The 20767-nt window shown below is 38.0% G+C and overlaps 1 protein-coding gene across 12 annotated transcripts in view; it reads left to right on the plus strand.

Moving 5' to 3' along the window:
• Positions 1-20767, plus strand: part of LOC109451094 (protocadherin gamma-C4) — a 108258-nt gene that overhangs the window by 59734 nt on the left and 27757 nt on the right. The window contains exon 1 of one of the 12 annotated variants that reach the window (XM_019739017.2): positions 17093-19781. The exons of the other annotated variants lie outside the window; for them this stretch is intronic. Coding sequence (XP_019594576.2) covers positions 17352-19781 — 2430 coding nt within the window. The 5' untranslated portion in view covers positions 17093-17351. Of the gene's footprint in view, positions 1-17092; positions 19782-20767 lie in introns of those variants that run through there. 12 annotated transcript variants of the gene reach the window in all.

Genomic DNA, 20767 nt, shown 5'->3' on the forward strand with positions numbered 1-20767 from the left:
CTCCCCAACAAGAATATAAGTTCTTTAATGGCAAGGACTCATTTATTTTTTCCATTCTATATTCTTAAGGCCTGGAACAGTGCTTGACTTTGTCAACTCTAAGTAAATATTTCTGGAATGAATTAACAGTAATTAAACATTTTAAGTTGAAACCAATAGTATGGTAGAACTTTTCTATTTTACTCTGTTAATATGGTAAGATACACAGATTGGTTTTTAAATGTTAAATGAACTTTGCATTTTTAGAATATACTCAACTTAGTCATCATATTCTAGCCTTTTCTATATTGTTGGATTCAACATGCTAATATTATGTAAAAGATTTTTGCATGTATGTTTATAAAGGATATTGGTCTCTAGTTTACTTTTCTTTCTATTTCTTTGTCTCGTTTTGTTGTTAGGGTAACAGCTTTTGGTTTTATTGGTTTTTCTCTATTATTTGTCTATTTCATTAATTTCCACTCTCATCTTTATTATTTCCACTCTTTGGGGGTTAATTTCCTCTTTCTAACTTCTTAAGGTTGTGGCTTAGATCATTGACTTTACACCTTTCTCCTTTCTCTAATATATAATAAAGTATTTAAATAAATAAATTTCACTCTGAGCTTTAGCTGCATCCAGCTAATTTTGGATGTTATGTTTCATTAAAGTTCAATTCAAAATGTTTTCTAATACACCCTGTAGTTTCTTCTTTGAGCAATGCATTATTTAAAAGCATATTGTTTCATTTCCAAATATTTGAGGATTACTCAAATATTCTTTTGTCATCCATTTCTAATTTTATTTTGTTGTGACCCAAGAACATACTTTGTATTGTTTCTATACTTTAAAACTTGTTAAACTTTGTTTCATGACACAGGATATAGTCTGTCTTGGTGAATGTTCTTTGCACACCTGAAAACAATGTGCATTCTGCTGTTAGTGATTGTTGTGTCAACTAGGTATGATGGTTGATAGTGTTGTTCAGGCCTTCTGTACCTTACTCATTCTTTGTCTATTCGTTGTATCAATCACTGACAGAGGAGAGTTGAAATTTCTAACTAAAAACATGGATTTTTCTTTCTCCTTTTAGGTGTATCAGTTTTTGTATCACATATTTTTTTTCACATATTAAGCTGTATTTCTAAGTATATGCACCTTTTTATTTTTTATTTTAAAATCATTATAGATTCACAGGAAGTTGCAAAAACAACTAGAGAGGTCCCATCACCCAGCTTCCCCCAATAGTGACATCTTAATATTACTGTAGTATGTAATATCGAAACCAGGAAACAAACATTGATACAATTTGCAGACCTTATTCAAATTTCAGGTTTTACATGAACTCATTTGTGTGTGTGAATAGTTCTATACAACTCTATCATCAGCATAGATTTGTGTAACCACCACCACAATCAAATACAGAACTGTTCCATCACCACAAAGAAATACCTTATATTGCCCTAACCCCTGGTGACCACTAATCTGTTCACCATTCTTATAATTTTGTCAGTTTGAAAATGTTATATAAATGGTACAATACAGTATGCAACATTTTAAGATTGACTTTTTTCACTCAGCACAATGCCCTTGAGATCCATCAAAATTGTTGCAGGTAACAAGAGTTTGTTTCCTTTTATTACTGAGTAGTATTCCATCATATAGATATGCCACAGTTCAGTCATTCACCTCTTGGAAGACATTTGTGTTGTTTCCAGTTTGGGGCTATTACAAAGAAAGCTGTTGTGAACATTGTGTAGAGGTTTTTGTGACATAAGTATACATTTCTCTGGCAAATATGCTTATGAGTGCAATTGCTGGATCAGATGGTAAGTATATATTTAGTTGTATAAGAAACAAACAAACTGTTTTCCAGAGGACTGTATCATTTTCCATTCCTAACAGAAATGTATGACAGATTAAGTTTCTCCATAGTCTCACCAGCATTTGCTATTGTCACTATTTTTTACTTGAGCTGTTCTAATAGGTGTATGAGATTTCATTGCGGTTTTCATTTGCATTTCCATAATGGCTAATAACATTGAATATCTTTTCATATGCTTATTTGCCTCAGTGAGATGTCTGTTTTTGTGTTTTGTCCATTTTCTAATTGAATTTTTTAGAAATCCAATCTGTTGAATTTTGAGAGTTATCTGTATATTCTAGATATGAATCCTTTGTCGGATATGTGGTTTGGAAATATTGTCTTCCAGGCTGTAGCTTGTCTTTTCATCCTCTTAATAGGGTCTTCCCTAAAGCAATAGTTTTTAATTTCAATGGCGTACAATTTATTGATTTCTTTTATGGATCATGCTTTTGGTATCATATCTAAGAACTGTTCACAGTCTCTAAGGCCTGAAGACTTCTGTCCTTTGTTTTCTTCTAAAAGTTTTATAGTTTTATGTTGGCGCTTATAATCCATTTTGAGCTAATTTTTGTATATGGTGTGAGGTTTAGGTCAAGAGTCACTTTTTATCTATGAATGACCAATGGCTTCAGTACCATTTGTTAAAAAGACTATCTTTCCTCTATTGAATCTTTTTTGCACATTTTTCAAAAATCAGTTGTCCATAAAAGGTTGAGAGAGGTGTACACTAGGGATTTTAGGAAGATGCTTTTTTCTTCCTGAGGAAATAGAAGCATGCAAGAATTGGTGGCAGCCATATTAAGACCATAAAAGCAGGGGAAGCCTTAGCATGAAGCAGTACCATGAAGAATACCATTGTATGTTAAATAGAGAGAAGGAAAGAAATCAGGTCAATGGTGATCTACTTACGCCCCTGGATCTAACTAATCATGACACCTGCTCTCTTCTGGACTTCGGATATGTGAGCCAAAACATCTTCTTCAGGGCTTTAAAAAAAAAAACCCAGTTGGCCATACTTGTGTGGGTCTATTTCTGGGTTCTCTATTCTGTTTCTCTTCCAATACCACAGTGTCTTGATTACTATAACTATATTGTACATCTTAAAATTGATTAGAGTAATTCCTCCCATTTTATTCTTTCTCAATATTGTTTTAGCTCTTCTTTGGCCTGTGCCTTTACATATAACTTTTAGAATAAGCTTGTCTATATTACAAAAAACCCATTTTGCTCATATTTTGGTAGGAATCATGTTAAACCTGGAGAAGTAAATGGGGAGAATAGACATCTTTACTATGTTGAGTCTTCCAACCCATTAATATTATATGTCTCCCTCTCCATTTATTTAGATAGTCTTTGATTTCTTTCATCAGCATTCCATAAGTTTCAGCCTACAAATTCTGTGTATATTTTGATAGAGTTATACCTAAAAATTTCGTTTTTTAAGCAATATTAATGGTACTGGGTTTGTAATTTCAATTTCCACATATCCATTGATAGTATATAGAAATTCAATTGATTTTTATATGTTAATTTTGTACCCTGGGATGTTGCTGAAGTCATGTATTCATTGACTTGTCAGTTTTCTTGTAGATTCACTGGAATTTTCTATGTAGACAGTCATGTCATCTGCAAATAGGGATATCCTTTCAATGTGTATGTCTTTTCTTTTCTAGCCTTATTGCACTGTTAGAACTTCTAGAATTATGTTGAATAAGAATAGTAAGACTGGACATCTTTGCTTTTGTTTTTAATCTTAGAGGGGAAATTTTAGTCTTTCATTATCAAATATAATGTTTACTGTAGGTTAGTGTGGATGCTATTTATTAATTTGAGGAAGATATCGTCTATTCCTAGTTTTCTGAGAAATTTTTTTTATCATGAATGGGTGTTGAATTTTGTCACATGCTTTTTCTGTATCAATGTATATGACCATGTGATTTTTCTTCTTTAGCCTGTTGACATGGTGAATTACACTGACTAATTTTCAAATACTAAGCCAGCCTTACATCCCTAGAATAAACTCTAATTGGTCATGGTGTATAATTCTTTTTAAATATTTCTGAATTCTAATTGCTAATATTTTGTTTAAAATTTTTGTATCTTTATTCATGAGGGACATTGGTTTGTAGCTTTCTTTTCTGTGCTGTCTTTGTCTGGCTTTGATATCAGGGTAATGATGAATTGAAAAGTGTTTTCTCCTCTTCTATTTTTGGGAAGAGATTGTTTAGAATTGGTGCTACTTCTTCTTTAAAAATTTGGGGGCCGGCTGGGCTCAGGTGGTTGGAGTGCCATGCTCCTAACGCTGAGGTGGCTGGTTCAATTCCCACATGGGCCAGTGAGCTGCGCCCTCTACACCTAAGATTGTGAACAACAGCTCTACCTGGAGCTGGGCTGCCGTGAGCAGCTGGAGGTTGGCATGAGCTGCCATGAGCTGCTGTGTGCAGACAGCTGTGGGCTGCTGAGTGCTGCCGTGGCCGGTGGCCAGCATGAGTGGTTGTCAAGAGCTGCCGTGAGCTGCCGTGAGCCCCCGACCAGCGACTGACTGCCTCAGCAAGGCTCATAATACCAGCATGGGCTAGGGAGCTGTGTCCTACACAACTAGACTGAGAAACAATGGCTTGACCTGGAGTTGGGGGGTAGGGTGGAAGAAGGGGGAAAAATTTGGTAGAATTCTCCAATGCAACTACGTATCTGGACCTAGAGGCTATGGGTAGGGCAGGGGATTTTTTGAGCAATGTTAACGGTACTGGGTTTGTAATTTCAATTTCTTACATAAACCCAACAAACACTACATAATCATACAATATGTAGTTTTTTTGTGTGTTGGCTTATTTCACTTGGCATAATATTTTTGAGGGTCAGCCATGTTGTAGCGTGTATCAGCACTTTGTTTCTTTTGTTGTTGAATAATATTTCATTGTATAAATTACCACATTTTGTTTATCCATTCATCCATTGATGGATATTTGGGTTGATTCCAGTTTTTGACTATTATGAAAAATGTTGCTACGAACATTTGCTACAAGGCTTTGTATGAACATATGTTTTAATTTCTGTTGGGTACATACCTAGGATCTCAATTTCACTGGTTTCTACTCTTGTATTTATCATTTCTTTTCATCTGCTTGCTTTGGGTTTATTTTGCTTTTTGTCTAGTTTCTTGAGGTAGGATAATAATTTATTGATTTGCAACCTTTTATCTTTTTTTTAAAAGATTTTATTGGGGAAGGGGAACAGGACTGTATTGGGGAACAGTGTGTACTTTCAGGACTTTTTTCCAAGTCAAGTTGTTGTCCTTTCAATCTTAGTTGTGGAGGACACAGCTCAGCTCCAGCTCCAGTTGCCGTTGCTAGTTGCAGGGGGTGCAGCCCATCAACCCTTCCGGGACTTGAGGAGTTGAACCAGCAACCTTGTGTTTGGGAGCCCACTGGCCCATGTGGGAATCGAACCAGCAGCCTTCGGAGTTAGGAGTATGGAGCTCCAACCGCCTGAGCCACCAGGCTAGCCCCATTTTCTCTTATCTTTAGTGCTATACATTTCCCTCTCAGGACTGCCTTAGTTGCATCCCATTAATTTTGATATGTTGTGTTTTTACTTTCATTCAGTTCAATGTATTTTAAAATTTCCTTTGAGACCTACCCTTTTACCCAGGATTATTTAGTTCTATGTTGTTTTATTTCCAAATGTTTAGAGATTTTCCTGTTTTCTTTCTAATTTTTTGTTTAATTCCAGGATGGTCAAAGCATATATTCTGTGTGATTTCCATTCTTTTAAATTTATTGAGCTTTGTTTCCTGACCCTGGATGTGAACAGAATGTTCCATGGGTGCTGGAAAAGATATGTATTCTGTTGTTGAGTGGAATGCTCTATAAGTGTTAATTAGATCCTATTAGTTAATGATGTTGTTCACTTCCTCTATAGCCTTGTTAGTAATTCTATCAATTATTGGAAAATAGTTTTATGAATTATTGTTCATTTCTTCTATATCCTTGTTAGTAGTTTTCTCAACTGTTGTCAAATTGTTGAAGTCCCCAACTATAATGGTGGAATTGTCTATTTTACCTTTTAGGTATATCAATTTTTGCTTCATGTATTTTGAAGTTCTGTTGTTTGGTACATACACATTTAAGATGTCTATGTCTTCCTAGTGGATTGACCCTTTTATCATTATATAATGTCCCTCTTTGTCCCTGGTAATTTTCGTTGTTGGGTAAATAGACATTTAAGATTGGTAAATCTTCTTGATACTTGATAAATTAATTTTTTTGTCATTTTGAAATCTCTCTCTTTTTCTCTGCTAATGTATCTTGCCTTAAAGTCTGTTTCTTCTGATACTGATATAGCCACTCCAGCTTCCTCATACTTAGTGTTTGCATGATATACCTTTTTCCATTCTTTATATGTAAAGTTCATTTTCTATAGACAGCATATGGTTGGGTCTTGCTTTTTTATTCATCTCTGTTTAGACCACTTACATATATATAATATTGCTATGATTATGTCTAACATCTTGCTCTTTGTTTTCTCCTTATCCTATCAGTTTTTTATTTCTTTCATCTTTTCCTACCTTCTTTTAGATTGAGTATTGTTTAGTATTCCATGTGTCTCTGGTATTAGTTTATTAGATATCCTCTTTAATTTTTTAAGTGGTTGTTCTAGGGTTTATACTATGCACCTTTAACTTACCACAATAAATATAATTCAAATAAATTATAGCACTTCACATTAATGGAAGAACCATTTAACGATATATTAGGATGGTGCAAAAGTAATTGCGGTTTTTGCAATTATTTTGCAATTATTTTTAACCTTTTAAACCACAATTACTTTTGCACCAACCTAATACTTCTATTTTTCCCCCTCTGTTTTTTTGTGCTATCATTGTCACACATTTTACTTCTGCAAATATTTTAAGCCCAAAAATATGTTATTACTTTTGCTTTAATCAATCATCTTTAAAGCAGTGAAAAAGTGAGAAGAAAAGTGTTTAATATGTAATCTACATTTTAATAATTTCTGTCACTAATTTCTTTATATAGATCCAAGTTTCCATCTATTGTCATTTTCCTTCAGACTAAAGAACTTTCCTTTAATGTTTCTTGCAGTAAAGATCTGCTGGTTGCAAATTTCCTTAGTTTTTGTTTGAGAAAAATCTTCATTTCACCTTCCTTTTTAATAATACTTTTGCTGGATATAAAATTCTAGGGTGACTTTTTTTCTCTCAGCACATTAAAGATATTGTTCCTCTATCTTCTGCCTTGCATTGTTTCTAATGAGAAGTCTACAATCTTTCATACCTTTGTTCCCTCATACTTAATGTTTTGTTTTCTCCAACTGCTTCTAAATTTTTCTCTTTATCAATGGTTTTCAGAAATGTATTATCAATGTTGGTGTGTTTTTCTTTATGTTTATCCTATGTAGGATTCACTGAGCTTCTTGATTCTGTGGGCCTATAATTTTCTTTAAGCTTAAGAAGTTTGGGGCTTTATTAAAGTATTACTTATGACACATAGAATTATGGAACTCCAAATGCACTTATGTTAGACCACTTGATATTTTCCCACAGGTTGCTGATTCTCTGTTCTTTTTTTTTTTCTCCCAATCTTTTTTTCTCTGTGTATTGCAGTTTGGATAGTTTCTATTGCTATTATTTCAAGTTCAGTGATCTTTCCTTCCTCAGTGTCTAGTCTGCTGCTAATCCCATCTAGTGAAGTTTTCATTTCATATATTGTATTTTTCATCTCTAGAAGTTTCATTTCATTATTTCATTTCTCTCATTGTTTTTATGTTTTCCTTTAAATCCTTGAGAACATTTACAATAGCTGTTTTAAAGTCCTTGTCTCTAATTTCATCACTTCTGTCATTTCTAATGCTAATTTTCTTTCTGGGTTTAGGTCACAGTGTGCTGCTTATTTGCATGTCCAGTAATGTTTTATTGTAGACATTGTAAATGCTACATTGTTGAGTGTTTGAATTTTGTTGTCTTTCTTTAAGAACTATTGAAAGTTTTTGTTTTTGTTTTTGTTTTGGAAGATCAGGTTGATCTTTTCAAGGCTTGTTTTTAAGTTTTGTTAGGGCAGGTCTACATAAGCCTTTTCCTGGGCTAGTTTAGCCTTACTGATAAGTTGTGACTTTTTTATTTCTCTGAGTGTTCAGCAGGGTTCTGTATTCTGGGTGAATGGAATTCAAATATTTCCCATCCCTGTGAACTCCAGGAATTCTTCAGCTGATAACTCCCTTGACAGCTGTTCTTTGCCCAGCTTCAAAAGAGTGTTAATCTATATATGCTCAGATTATCATTCAGGGAAAGACTCAAGAAGATCCTTATCCAGATTTCTGGACTTGTAGGTGTAGCTCCATTCTCTCTGGTATTCTGTCCCACAAATTCTAGCTGTCTTAGCCTCCCCAAACAAGACCACCGTGTTATTCTTGGATTTTTCTTTTCTTGCCCTATGGTCTGAAAACTGCCTCCAGGCAAAACAAAACAACAACAAAACCAGAGATCCTAGGACTCACTGCATTTGCTTTCCTTCTCTGTCTTGCATTCCTTTTGAGCCAATGTCTGAAAGCATTTTCCACATATTTTCTTCAGTCTTCTAGTTGTTTATTACTGGTATGGCTAGTTCCACATGGTAAAAAGCAAAAGTTTTCACTTTGCTTTTTGCACTAACAATATATCCTGGACATCTTCTACATAAATTTATGGAGCTCTTCATTAGTTTTTAAAAATATATAGCTTCATAAAACTCCACTGTATGTGGACATATCATAGTCTATTCAACCAATCCATAGTTTGTCATTTAGTTAGTTTCGATCTTTTTTGCAATTACAAATAATGCTGTAATGAACAAACTAATATGTATTTTCATAATTTTATGGTGTATATTTAGGATAAATTCCTAAAAATGTGATTGCAAGGTCATAGGGGAAATGCATATATAGTTTTGTCAAATATAATTATTTTCCTCTATTTATGTTGTACATGTGCTCGCTTTGACAGCATATATACTATTTATGTTGTACCATTTTGCGTTCCTACTAATAGATGAGAATACTTATTTTCCAAAAGCTGCATCTGCAGTGCATGTTGTCAAGTTTTAAAATGTTTGCCAACCTGGGAAGAATCAACATAGTTAAAATGGCCATATTACCCAGAGTAGTATGCAGATTTAATGCAATCCACATCAAAATCCCAATAGCATTTTTTCAAGAAATAGAACCAAAAAATTATCAGATTTGTATGGAATCACAAAAGACCCTGAATAGCCAAAGCAATCCTATGAAAATAGAACAAGTCTGGAGGTATCACACTCCTTGACTTCAATTTGTACTACAAAGCAACAATAATCAAAATAGCATGGTATTGGCAGAAAAACAGACACACGGACCAATGGAATAGAATTGAAAACCCAGAAATAAACCCACATATATATGGGCAGATAATTTTCGACAAAGGAGCCAAAAACATACAATGGAGAAAAGAAAGCATCTTCAATAAATGGTGCTGGGAAAATTGGAAAGCCACGTGCCAAAGTATGAAACTAGACTGCTATCTTTCATCATATACCAAAATTAACTCAAAATTAATTAAAGACCTAAACATAAGACCTGAAACAATAAACTGCATAGAAGAAAGCATAGGTATAGACCTTGGGTTCAAAGAGGATTTTATGAATTTGACCTCAAAACCAAGGGAAGTAAAAGCAAAAATAAATGAATGGGACTATGTCAAAACAAAAAGTTTCTGCACAGCTGAAAAAATCATCAACAGAATAAAGAGGCAACCAACCAAATGGGAGAAGATATTTGCAAATGATGCCTCCAAAATATATAAAGAACTTGGTCAGGGGTGGCCAGATGGCTCAGATGGTTAGGGCATGAGCTCTCAACAAGATTGCTGGTTCAATTCCTGCATGGGATGGTGGGCTTCACCCCCTGTAACTAAAGATTGAAAATGACAACTGGATTTGTAGCTGAGCTGCGCCCTCCACAAGCAGATTGAAGGACAATGACTTGGAGCTGATAGGCCCTAGAGAAATATATTGCTCCCCACTATTCCCCAATAAGAAATTAATTAATTAATTAATTAATTAAAAGAAAGCCTTAGTTTAAAAAAAGAACTTGTTCAACTGAACAAAACAAACAAACAAAAAAATCCAACTAAAAAATGGACAGAGGACCTCAACAGACATTTCTCCCAAGAAGACATACAAACAGCCAACAGATATATGACAAAATGCTCAGCTTTGCTAGCTGTTACGGAAAGGCAAATCAAAAAAATCACAATGAGATACCACCTTACACCTGTTAGAATGACTATCATCAACAAGACAAGTAAAAACAAGTGTTGGAGATGCTGTGGAGAAAAAGGAACCCTCATACACCATTGGTGGGAATGTAAATTGCTACAGCCACTATGGAAAACAGTATGGAGGTTCTTCAAAAAATTAAGAATAGAATTATCATGTGACCCAGCAATCTCTCTCTCCTAAGTATCTACCCAAAAATATCTGAAAACATTTATCCATAAATATATATGTACCCCGATGTTCATTGCAGCATTTTTTGTGGTGGCCAGGATATGGAAACAACCAAAGTGTCCTTCGACAGATGATTGGATAAAGATGTGGTATATATACACAATTGAATACTACTCGGCCCTAAGAAAAGATGAAATACTGCCATTTGTGACAACATAGATGGATCTTGGTATTATTATGCTAAGCAAAATAAGTCAGACATAAAATGTCAAGAACCATGACTTCACTCATATGTGAGATATAAAACTGAAAGCAACAAAAGAACAAGACAAACAAACAAACAAAAACTCACAGACACAGACAACAGTTTAGTGATTACCGAAGGGTAAGGCGAGAGAGGGAGTGGTAGAAGAGGGAAAAGGGGATCAATATATGGTGATGGAAGGAGAATTGACTCTGGTGGTGAACAACCAATGCAATATATAGATGATGTACACCTGAAACCTATATAATTTTAGTAACCAATATCACCCCAGTAAATTTAATTTTAAAAAAACAAAACACTCTTCACTCTGTTCACCCAAGAGGATGACTCACTTCCAAGCTCTGAAGACTTTTTTTTTAAAAGCTTTTTAATCTCAGTCATAATAAGAATGCTTTACCACAAGCTGTCTTAAGTACCTTATTGTTTTGCTGAAAATATCTAGGAGTCTTACAGCAATAAATAATCAACATAAAAAAATAAAATATTGAATAAACAAAACTTAAAAAATGCCAATCTGGTCAGTAAAAAAAAAAAAATCTCAAAATAGTTTTAATTAGAATTTCTCTCATTATGGTTAAAGAGAAATACCTTTTCATATGTATAAGAGCAAGTTTGTCTCTTCTTTAAAATGGTCTGTTCGGGGTGGCTAGTTACCTCAGTTGGTTAGAGCGTGGTGCTAATAACACCAAAGTTGCCAGTTCAATCCCCGCAAGGGCCACTGTGAGCTGTGCCCTCCTTAAAAAAAAATTCTCTGTTTATGTCTTATGTTCATTTGTCTATTAAGTTTTTTAAGTGTTTTGTCCTAAGATTTTAAAAAGTTATTTTATAGTTAGAGATATTAGTTCTTTGTCCAAGGTACAAGTTGCAAATATATATATTTTTACGTTTCATTTGACTTTCACGTTTGTTTCTGGTATTTTTTGCAGTGAAACCTTTTTTCCACTTTATTTTTATGTAGTCAAATGAATCCGTCTTATATTGAATTTAGGTTTGGTGTCATAATTAGAAAGCCTTTCCTCACACTTGTGTTATAGAAAAATTCATCAATTTTCTTCTAGGACTTTTTGGTTTTTGCATTTAAATGGCTGATCTATATAGACTTTATTATTGTGTGTGCTGAGATATGGGACTAATTTTGTCCTTTTTTCCTAAGTGGCTATCCAGTTGTCCCAATACCATTTACTAAAAACTTCATCTTTGCCTCAGTGATTTGGAATAGCACCTTTATCATGTACTAAACTTCTATATTGCCAGAGGTTTTAATGATCAGAAAGCCACACTTCTTTCTCACTCAAAGTTATCATTATATGTTGTGGTCAGTTACTTCAGCTAGAAAAAATACACAATTCAGTTATACAAGGCTACCCGTTTGGTGAGAAATGATAACAATATGGTAACAGCATGCTGGGGAGTAAAATGAACAAATTCTATATTTCTAAGGAGAATTTAGGTCTCTTGCGAAATTTTCAGGTGGACAAATGTAGTAATCTTTTGCAGGTAGTTTTCTGGTATATTTAAACTTTGTGATATAATAAGCAATAAGAGAGTATCAAGAGTAGAAGAGAATAGCACTCAAACAGGAGAAGAGGTAAACATCTCTTTTTTTCTTAAACTTTTGACTTTTGAAATCACTGGTTGTAGTTCATAGATATATATGAACTACATATATGTAACAGATATATTTATATATGTATATATATACATATGTATCTATATCTATATCTATCTATCTATCTATCTATCTATCTATCTATCTATCTATATATATATATAAAGTGTGTTTTTCGGGACTCATCAGCTCCAAGCCAAGTAGTTGTTTCACTCTAGTTGTGGAGGGCGCAGCTCACAGTGGCCCATGTGGGGATAGAACCAGCAACCTTGTTGTTAAGAGCACTGCGCTCTAACCAACTGAGCTAACCGGTGGCTCCCCAAAATATTTTGATAAGATAATTTCTCCTTGTTCCAGGGGTAGATAAAATGGAGTTTTTATAAAACTTAATCTTAAGATTCATAGATCACCTTTCAAATCAAAATATTCAAAACAGTTTTTCATACAGGTAAACTTAGATAAATATAAAACAGTTTTTTCATACAGGTAAACTTAGATAAATATAAGTCTAATCATTCAGCTTCTTCACCAGATCCTTGAATCACTCACCTGTCTAAATGGGATACGTGTTTGATTGATCTATTGCTTATCTGTTTTTATACCATATCTCCTCAAATGGTCCCTTAATTTGACCTTAGGATGTTCCTCCAATAGGCAAAATAGATTGAATCGAAAGATTATTAGATGATATTTAAGATTTTAAGGAAATAATGCATATGTTTTTTTTTCTTCTTCCCCTTCTTTGTTTTTTCTTGAATGCAATGATTTAAAAATATCATGAGTAGGCTTTTCTGATATTACTGACTGTCCCTCTAGGAATACATAATATTAGGTAATACCCTAATTTTAAAAATAATATTAGGTAATATTTATGGAGAGCTTTCTCTGTGCCTTGCCATACCCAGGCAAGGCCAATGTCATGGGTATGTAACCTATGCAGTCACACTGGCCCCCATTCTTAGAAGGGCCCTTCATTTGGGTTAATAATCTGCTATCACCATCTTGAAATTCTTAATAATTTTTAAACAAGGAACCCCCTATTTTCATTTTGCATTGGCCCCCAAAATGAGTATTTCTCTAATACTTTATGGAGCAAGCACTATGTTTTTCCAGGAGAGTATATAATTTAATTTATATTCTTTAAAATCCCTCAGGTTTCTGTATGTGAAATAGAGTTTGGGGAAAGCAAAGAGGAAATAAGACCATAAAGGAAAGCATGACAGGATTTAAGGTGGTTTTGACTCAGATGGTGGCTGTAAAGAGGGAAAATAGTTGATAGATTCAAATATATTTTGGAGGTAGTAAGCATTGGCGTGAACTGGTAGTGAATGGAATGTGGGAATATAGAAAAAGATATTAAGAATGACTTGGGGCTTTTTGACTGGACTAGAAGTGCCCTTTATCAGAAGAAGGTTGGAGAAAGAATAGATTTGAGGGTGTAGTTAAGAGGTGACTTGGGCATTATGCTAATGAAAGATGCCAGATAACAAAAGGCTACGTATTTTATCATTCCCTTTTAATGAAATTTGTAGAAAACTACATAGAAGGCAGGTCAGTGGTGGTCTGAGGCTGAGGGTAGGAGCAAGGATTGACTGCAGACAAACATGAGGGAACTTTTGGGTTTCATAACTGTATAAATTTACTAAAAATCATTGATTGTCTAGCTGAACTCTATGCTAAGTATAAAGCTGTTAAAGGATTAAAGTAAGATATTGAGATGCCTGTGGTTATGTCAAGGAGTACTATTATTATTTCCATTTTACAAATCAAGAAAATAAAAGGTAAGTTTAAAAAAAAAAAAAAAGCTTCCTGGTTACTGAACTACTAAGTGTAATATCCAGTATGGGAACTCGAGTCCTTTGGACAGTGAGGCCTCACTCTTCACCACTATGATATGTTTACTTTCTATTTAAAAATTATATTATGTTTGCTGCATCACATTGGTCAGAGGCTCTCTTAAAATCATAAAACAGAGGAAAAAGAAGATAGACACCAGAAAATTGTTTTGATCCTATACACTGGTGCTTCCGTTTCCCTGGATATACATGACACAGCCAAGTTATGCCATCTATGTTTTTCTCCAATGTGAGTTGTATTACCACACCTTACTTGGTTCTTTGGCAACTGTATTTTCTCTTTCAAATCTTTGGTTAAGAAATAGTTTCGTTAGGCCCATTGGTAGCTTGAAAGAGTGACTGTATCTTCCAAAAATGCTTTCTCCTAGGGAAATGGATACACATAAATGAATGTATACAATCCTTAGTGTGCTGTTAGCATGAAGATTGCTGTATTAATAAGCATTAAGTATAGGGAGATGTTGGTCAAAGGGTACACATGTTCAGTTATAAGATGGATAAGTTTGCGGACTCTAATGTATAGCAGGTGACTATAGTTAACAGTACTGTAGTGTGTATTTGAAATTTGCTGAGAGAGTAGATTTTAAATGTTCTCCTCATACACACATGGCAACTAGGTGAGGTGGATGTGTTAACTGTATCGTGGTGATCATTTCACAATATATACGTGTAGTAAATCATCATGTTGTACACCTTAAATTTATACAATTTTATTTGTCAATTGTACTTCAATAAAGTTGAGGGGGGAAGCATTAAGTACCTACTGTAGTACACACCAGGGATACAAGTGGTCATCAAAATAGACATGGTCTCTGACCCCCTGCAGCTTTATTTAGTGGGAACGACAGGCATTATGCTTAAACAAAAAGTAATTATAAAATGTGAAATTGTGTTAGATTTAACAAAGGAAAATATAAGGTGCTCTGAGAGAGCATAACAAAGGCTTCTGGTTTTAACTGGGACCTCATGGAAGAAGTCTGTAGGAAATAACATTTAAACTGAGACCTGAAAGGTTTGTAGAAATTAACAAAGCAAAGGGAGGGAAGGGAAAGAAGCTCTCCAAGGAAAGGAACAGCCTGTGTGAAGGCCCTGGGGCACATAAGAGATTCGCTGATGACCATACTGAAAGCAGGATTATGGAATATCAAGGGATGGAGAAGACGCAAGAGCAAGGATACTATGCAAAGGATTTGGTATTTTATTTTAAGAGCAGTGAGATGCTACGGAGGAGTTTGAGCTGGATAATGGTATGATCCAAGTAAAATGTTAAGATCATTCTGGCTACTGTGGAGAATGGATCCAAGAGGATTCTGCTGGCTTATGAAGAGATCTTAGGAAAACTATGGGCTTTATTATGAATGGGAAAACTACTTCAATTTTTAAAAGCTAGTTTTCAAAAGACATACTGTCAAATAAGTGATGGTGAGTGGAAAAAAATGATTGATAAATTAGTATACCTCTGAATAATTCACTAGATCATTGCTTCGCAAACTTTAATGTGAATTCAAATTACCCAGGTATTTTGTTAATGAAAATGTTGGTTTGGTAGGCCTGGAGTGGGGGCATTTCTGCATTTCTAACAGCTCCCAGGTGATGCCTGTGCCACTGGTCCTTGACTCATACTTTGAGTAGCAAGTGACTGGGCTATATTCTAAGCTCTAAATATATTCTATCTTTTAATGCCTGTCAGCCATGTTGTGGTCTGGCAAATTGTCGAATTTGAGTATTTAAAACTGGGGGTTTAAGAGATGAATTAAAGTATTGAGGAAGTGGAGAAACAGATCAAATATGACTTTTCATCTCTCCAGTAAATAGCTTATATATACTTACTTCCTATCTACCTATGTAACCTATCTGCCTACCTCCCTGCCTCAAGAATCAGTTACATTTCAGAAAGGACTATAGGTAATCAAAGTAGTGTTCAAGACAATTATACAGAAATAGTATGTGAGGCTCTAAAACTTTGCCTCTAATATCTAACTGGGTGATTTGCATCATTAATTGAGACTTACTCTGTGCCAGGCATTTTACCTGCCTTATTCATTTAATAGATTGGAACCCAGAAAGAGCCCTTAGAGGATGGCTTCTTGTCCAAGGATGTACAACTCAGCTCTGACTTATTTCATACCTGACTCTGTTATTCATTATCCTAATCATTGCTACTTTGTTTGTTTAGTGACTACAATCCTAAATACAGAAAACTTGAGGTTCTTTATTCTGGGGGTAAAGGCTTTGCATTTCTCTAATACTTTATGGAGCTTTGCAGCTATATCGCAATCATTTTATAAAGGCCCCAGGTGGTAAATAGGTCTGGTCTCCCACTCTTTGGGGAGAGGGGCTATCCCTTTTTTTAAACAATGCAACTCCTCATTGTGGCATATGAACCCAAGATCTTGGGGAATGCACTGATCAAGTAAAGGGAAACACTTGAGATTATGCTCTATGATTAAGATTATGCCCGTTGAGAAAGACAAGGCAGGACATTTCACATTGTTTAAGAAATGGGAGCTAAATAACATCCAGTTTCAAAAGAAATCCGAATTGAATTTTTAAATTTCATAAAATAATTAAACCAAACAGATAGTAGTTCTTGTTGATTTTCTTTACTGAGGAAGTGACAGGGAATTCTACAGTCTCATCCGGGTAAGAGACAAAACGGAAAGTATTAACATTGCCACAGAAATGCTAAATGCCTCCTTGCAAGTAGAGTCCGGATAGATGGGTTTTACCCTGTCCTTCAACAAACCAAATTTGTTGGTGTTTTTCCAGACAGCGTTGTATCGTTTTCGGTTTGGTTTGAATCCTCCCCTTCTTGCGATTAAAGACAGCCATTAAAATGTTTAATAGGCCTTGGTTTGGCTTGAAGAGTTGTAGGCGGCGAGCTTCATCGCCCCGCAATTGGCTTTCCAGGCTCAGATGGGTTTCCGATGTACGGATACTGCCAAGGCGCTTTGGCCGCAAACTCTGGAAGGAAGCCAAAGGAAAGTGAAGTTCCTGGCGCTAAGCGCTCGTCCCGCGCAGAGAGCCCGGCGCTAGCGCATTCTTCGTGCAGTTATTGGCTGGGACTCTGCGTGCCGCTGTCGGCCAATGAAGAGGCTGGAGATCTGCCCCGGCCCGTCCCCTCTCGGCGCCCCGGGATGAGGCAGAGACTGAACAGCCGGCGAGCAAATCATCGGCATCCAGAAAGCCATGTCCGACTCGGAGCCCAGCGCCCAAGCGCTAACCCGCTGAAAGTTTCTCAGCGAAAACGCCGGGACCGTCTGGACCCCGCGAAGAGGAACTGCCTTTGAGTGAGATGGTCCCAGAGGCCCGTTGGAACGGACTGGTAAGCACCCGCAGAGTGGTGGGAGTTTTGCTTCTGCTTGGCGCCTTGCACAAGGCTTCCGCCGTCATTCGCTATGAGATCCTGGAGGAAAGAGAGAAGGGTTTCGCGGTGGGCAACGTGGTCACGGACCTTGGCTTGGATCTCGGCAGCCTGTCAGCCCGCAGGCTCCGGGTGGTGTCCGCAGCTAGCCGCAAATTCTTTGAGGTGAACCGGGAGACCGGAGAGATGTTCGTGAACGACCGCCTGGATCGCGAGGAGCTTTGTGGGACGCTGCCCTCCTGCACCATAACTCTGGAGTTGATAGTGGAGAGTCCGCTAGAGCTGTTCAGTGCGGAAGTGGTGATCCAGGATATCAACGACAACAATCCCGCTTTCCCTACCCGGGAAATGAAATTGGAGATTAGCGAGGCCGTGGCGCCGGGCACGCGCTTTCCGCTCGAGAGCGCGCACGATCCCGATGTGGGAAGCAACTCTTTACAAACCTACGAGCTGAGCCGCAATGAGTACTTTGCGCTTCGCTTGCAGACGCGGGAGGACAGTACCAAGTACGCGGAGCTGGTGCTGGAGCGCGCCCTGGACCGGGAGCGAGAGCCGAGTCTCCATTTGGTGCTGACGGCGTCAGACGGAGGAACCCCGGCTCTCTCCGCCAGCCTTTCTATTCGCATCACTGTGCTGGACGCGAATGACAATGCTCCCGCCTTCAACCAGTCCTTGTACCGGGCGCGCGTCCTGGAGGATGCACCCCCCGGCACTCGCGTGGTGCAAGTCCGCGCAACGGACCTGGATGAAGGCCCCAACGGTGAAATCATTTACTCCTTCGGCAGCCACAACCGCGCTGGCGTGCGGGAACTCTTCGCCTTAGACCTTGTAACGGGAGTGCTGACAATCAAAGGTCGGCTGGACTTTGAAGACACGAAACTCCACGAGATTTACATACAGGCCAAAGACAAGGGCGCCAATCCCGAAGGAGCACATTGCAAAGTCTTGGTAGAGGTTGTAGACGTCAATGACAATGCTCCGGAGATCACAGTGACTTCTGTGTACAGTCCAGTCCCCGAGGACGCCCCTTTAGGAACTGTCATCGCTTTGCTCAGTGTGAACGATCTGGATACTGGGGAGAACGGGCTGGTGACTTGCGACATTCCTCCTGGTCTCCCCTTCAGTCTTACTTCTTCCCTCAAGAATTACTTTACTTTGAAAACCAGCGCAGCCCTGGATCGGGAGGCTGTGCCAGAATACAACCTCAGCATCACTGCTCGAGATGCAGGCGCCCCTTCGCTCTCGGCCCTCACGACAGTTCGCGTGCAAGTGTCCGACATCAACGACAATCCCCCACAGTCCTCACAATCTTCCTACGACGTTTATGTGGAGGAAAATAACGTCCCCGGGGTTCCAATACTAAATCTAAGTGTCTGGGACCCCGACGCCCCTCAGAATGCTCGCCTTTCCTTCTTTCTCTTGGAGCAAGGAGCTGAAACTGGGTTAGTGGGTCGCTATTTCACGATAAATCGTGATAGTGGCGTCGTGTCTTCCTTGGTGCCCCTGGACTATGAGGATCGGCGGGAGTTCGAATTAACAGCTCACATCAGCGATGGAGGCACCCCGGTCCTGACCACCAACATCAGCGTGAACATACTTGTCACCGATCAAAACGACAACGCCCCCCAGGTCATATACCCCCGGCCTGGCCGAAGCTCTGTGGAGATGCTGCCCCGAGGTACCCCTGCCGGCCACGTGGTTACGCGGGTGGTAGGCTGGGACCCAGATGCAGGGCACAACGCCTGGCTCTCCTACAGCCTCTTGGGAGCCTCCAACCAGAGCCTTTTCGCTGTGGGGCTTCACACGGGTCAGATCAGCACTGCCCGCCCAGTCCAGGACACAGATTCACCCAGGCAAACTCTCACGGTCTTGATCAAAGACAATGGGGAGCCATCGCTGTCCACCACCGCCACCCTGACTGTGTCAGTAACTGAGGAATCTCCAGAAGCCCGGGCCGAGTTCCCCTCCGGCTCCGCTCCTGGGGAGCAGAATAAAAATCTCACCTTTTATCTACTCCTCTCTCTAATCCTGGTCTCTGTGGGGTTCGCCGTCACCATATTGGGACTGATTATATTCAAAGTTTACAAGTGGAAACAGTCCAGGGACCTATACCGAGGCCCCGTGAGCTCCCTGTACCGAACACCAGGGCCCTCTCTGCACGCGGACGCCGTGCGGGGAGGCCTGTTGCCACCGCACCTTTACCATCAGGTGTACCTCACCACTGACTCGCGCCGCAGCGACCCGCTGCTGAAGAAACCTGGGGCCGCCAGCCCTCTGGCAAGCCGCCAGAACACGCTGCGGAGCTGCGACCCGGTGTTTTATAGGCAAGTGTTGGGTGCAGAGAGCTCCCCTCCCGGACAGGTAAGGGTTCGCAGGTCATCCGCGATGATATTAATGCTTTTTGCTTCTTGCTCCATGTTCAGGAAGGTCTGGAGTCATTTTTTCAGTGATGAAAATGTTTTCCTTCCTAATGGTGCATTCACATTTTCTCCTGGCTCTTCCTAGATCAAACTTCGTGCCTTTGCAAAGGGTATGGCCTGACTAGAGTGTGGTTCTTGGTCCTCACACGATGTGGATTAATTGATTCACCTGTGGGCCCAGTTCACACCCTCAACACTTGCTTGCTGCAACAACTAACCGATCTTGCTAAGGGGCCATTACACTGTAACCCAAGATCTCAGCACTCAGAGCTTAGCTTGGTGTTATTTGCATTGGGAACAAGCTGCTGGACACCTCTAACCAGTTGCAGCTGCTAGGAATATAAAAACTATTTCATTCATCCATCTTTGAAGTGATGGTCACATCTGCATTAAAACCAATGGTTTCCTAATCATTGTCCTTTGCCTATACAGATCCTGTACCTCATTCTTAGATGATTTTCTATGACAAATAAAATTCTAGGCATCCTTTAAATTTTATTTCAAGAACATTACTTACTGGAAATGATGTGCACATTACTTACCAAATATTTTTATGTTATAATAATGATGCATGTGCATATAGAAAATTTGGAAAATGGAGAAAAGTATAAAGAAAAAAATTAAAACTAATCCCCAAATCCAAAATAACCACCATTAATTATAAAAGTAAAAGTAATCATTTATTTTGAGAATAAATCCAGATAATCCAAAAAAGCATAAAGTACAAAACGAAAGTTTTTTTTGTACCCCCCCCCACCCCTGTGTAATTCCCTATCCTTCCAGCATTATTTTTCTTAGATATACACATAAAGTGCAAGGTAGGTAAATTCATATCCTGAGAAAGATAAAGTTTTCATTTATTCAGGATGGTGTGTAGGTGACTTCAAGGCTTTTCTCTTGGAGTGCAGCTTACACATACTTCTGATG

Source organism: Rhinolophus sinicus, linkage group LG10, assembly GCF_036562045.2.
Source record: "Rhinolophus sinicus isolate RSC01 linkage group LG10, ASM3656204v1, whole genome shotgun sequence".
NCBI classification, from domain to species: Eukaryota; Metazoa; Chordata; class Mammalia; order Chiroptera; family Rhinolophidae; genus Rhinolophus; species Rhinolophus sinicus.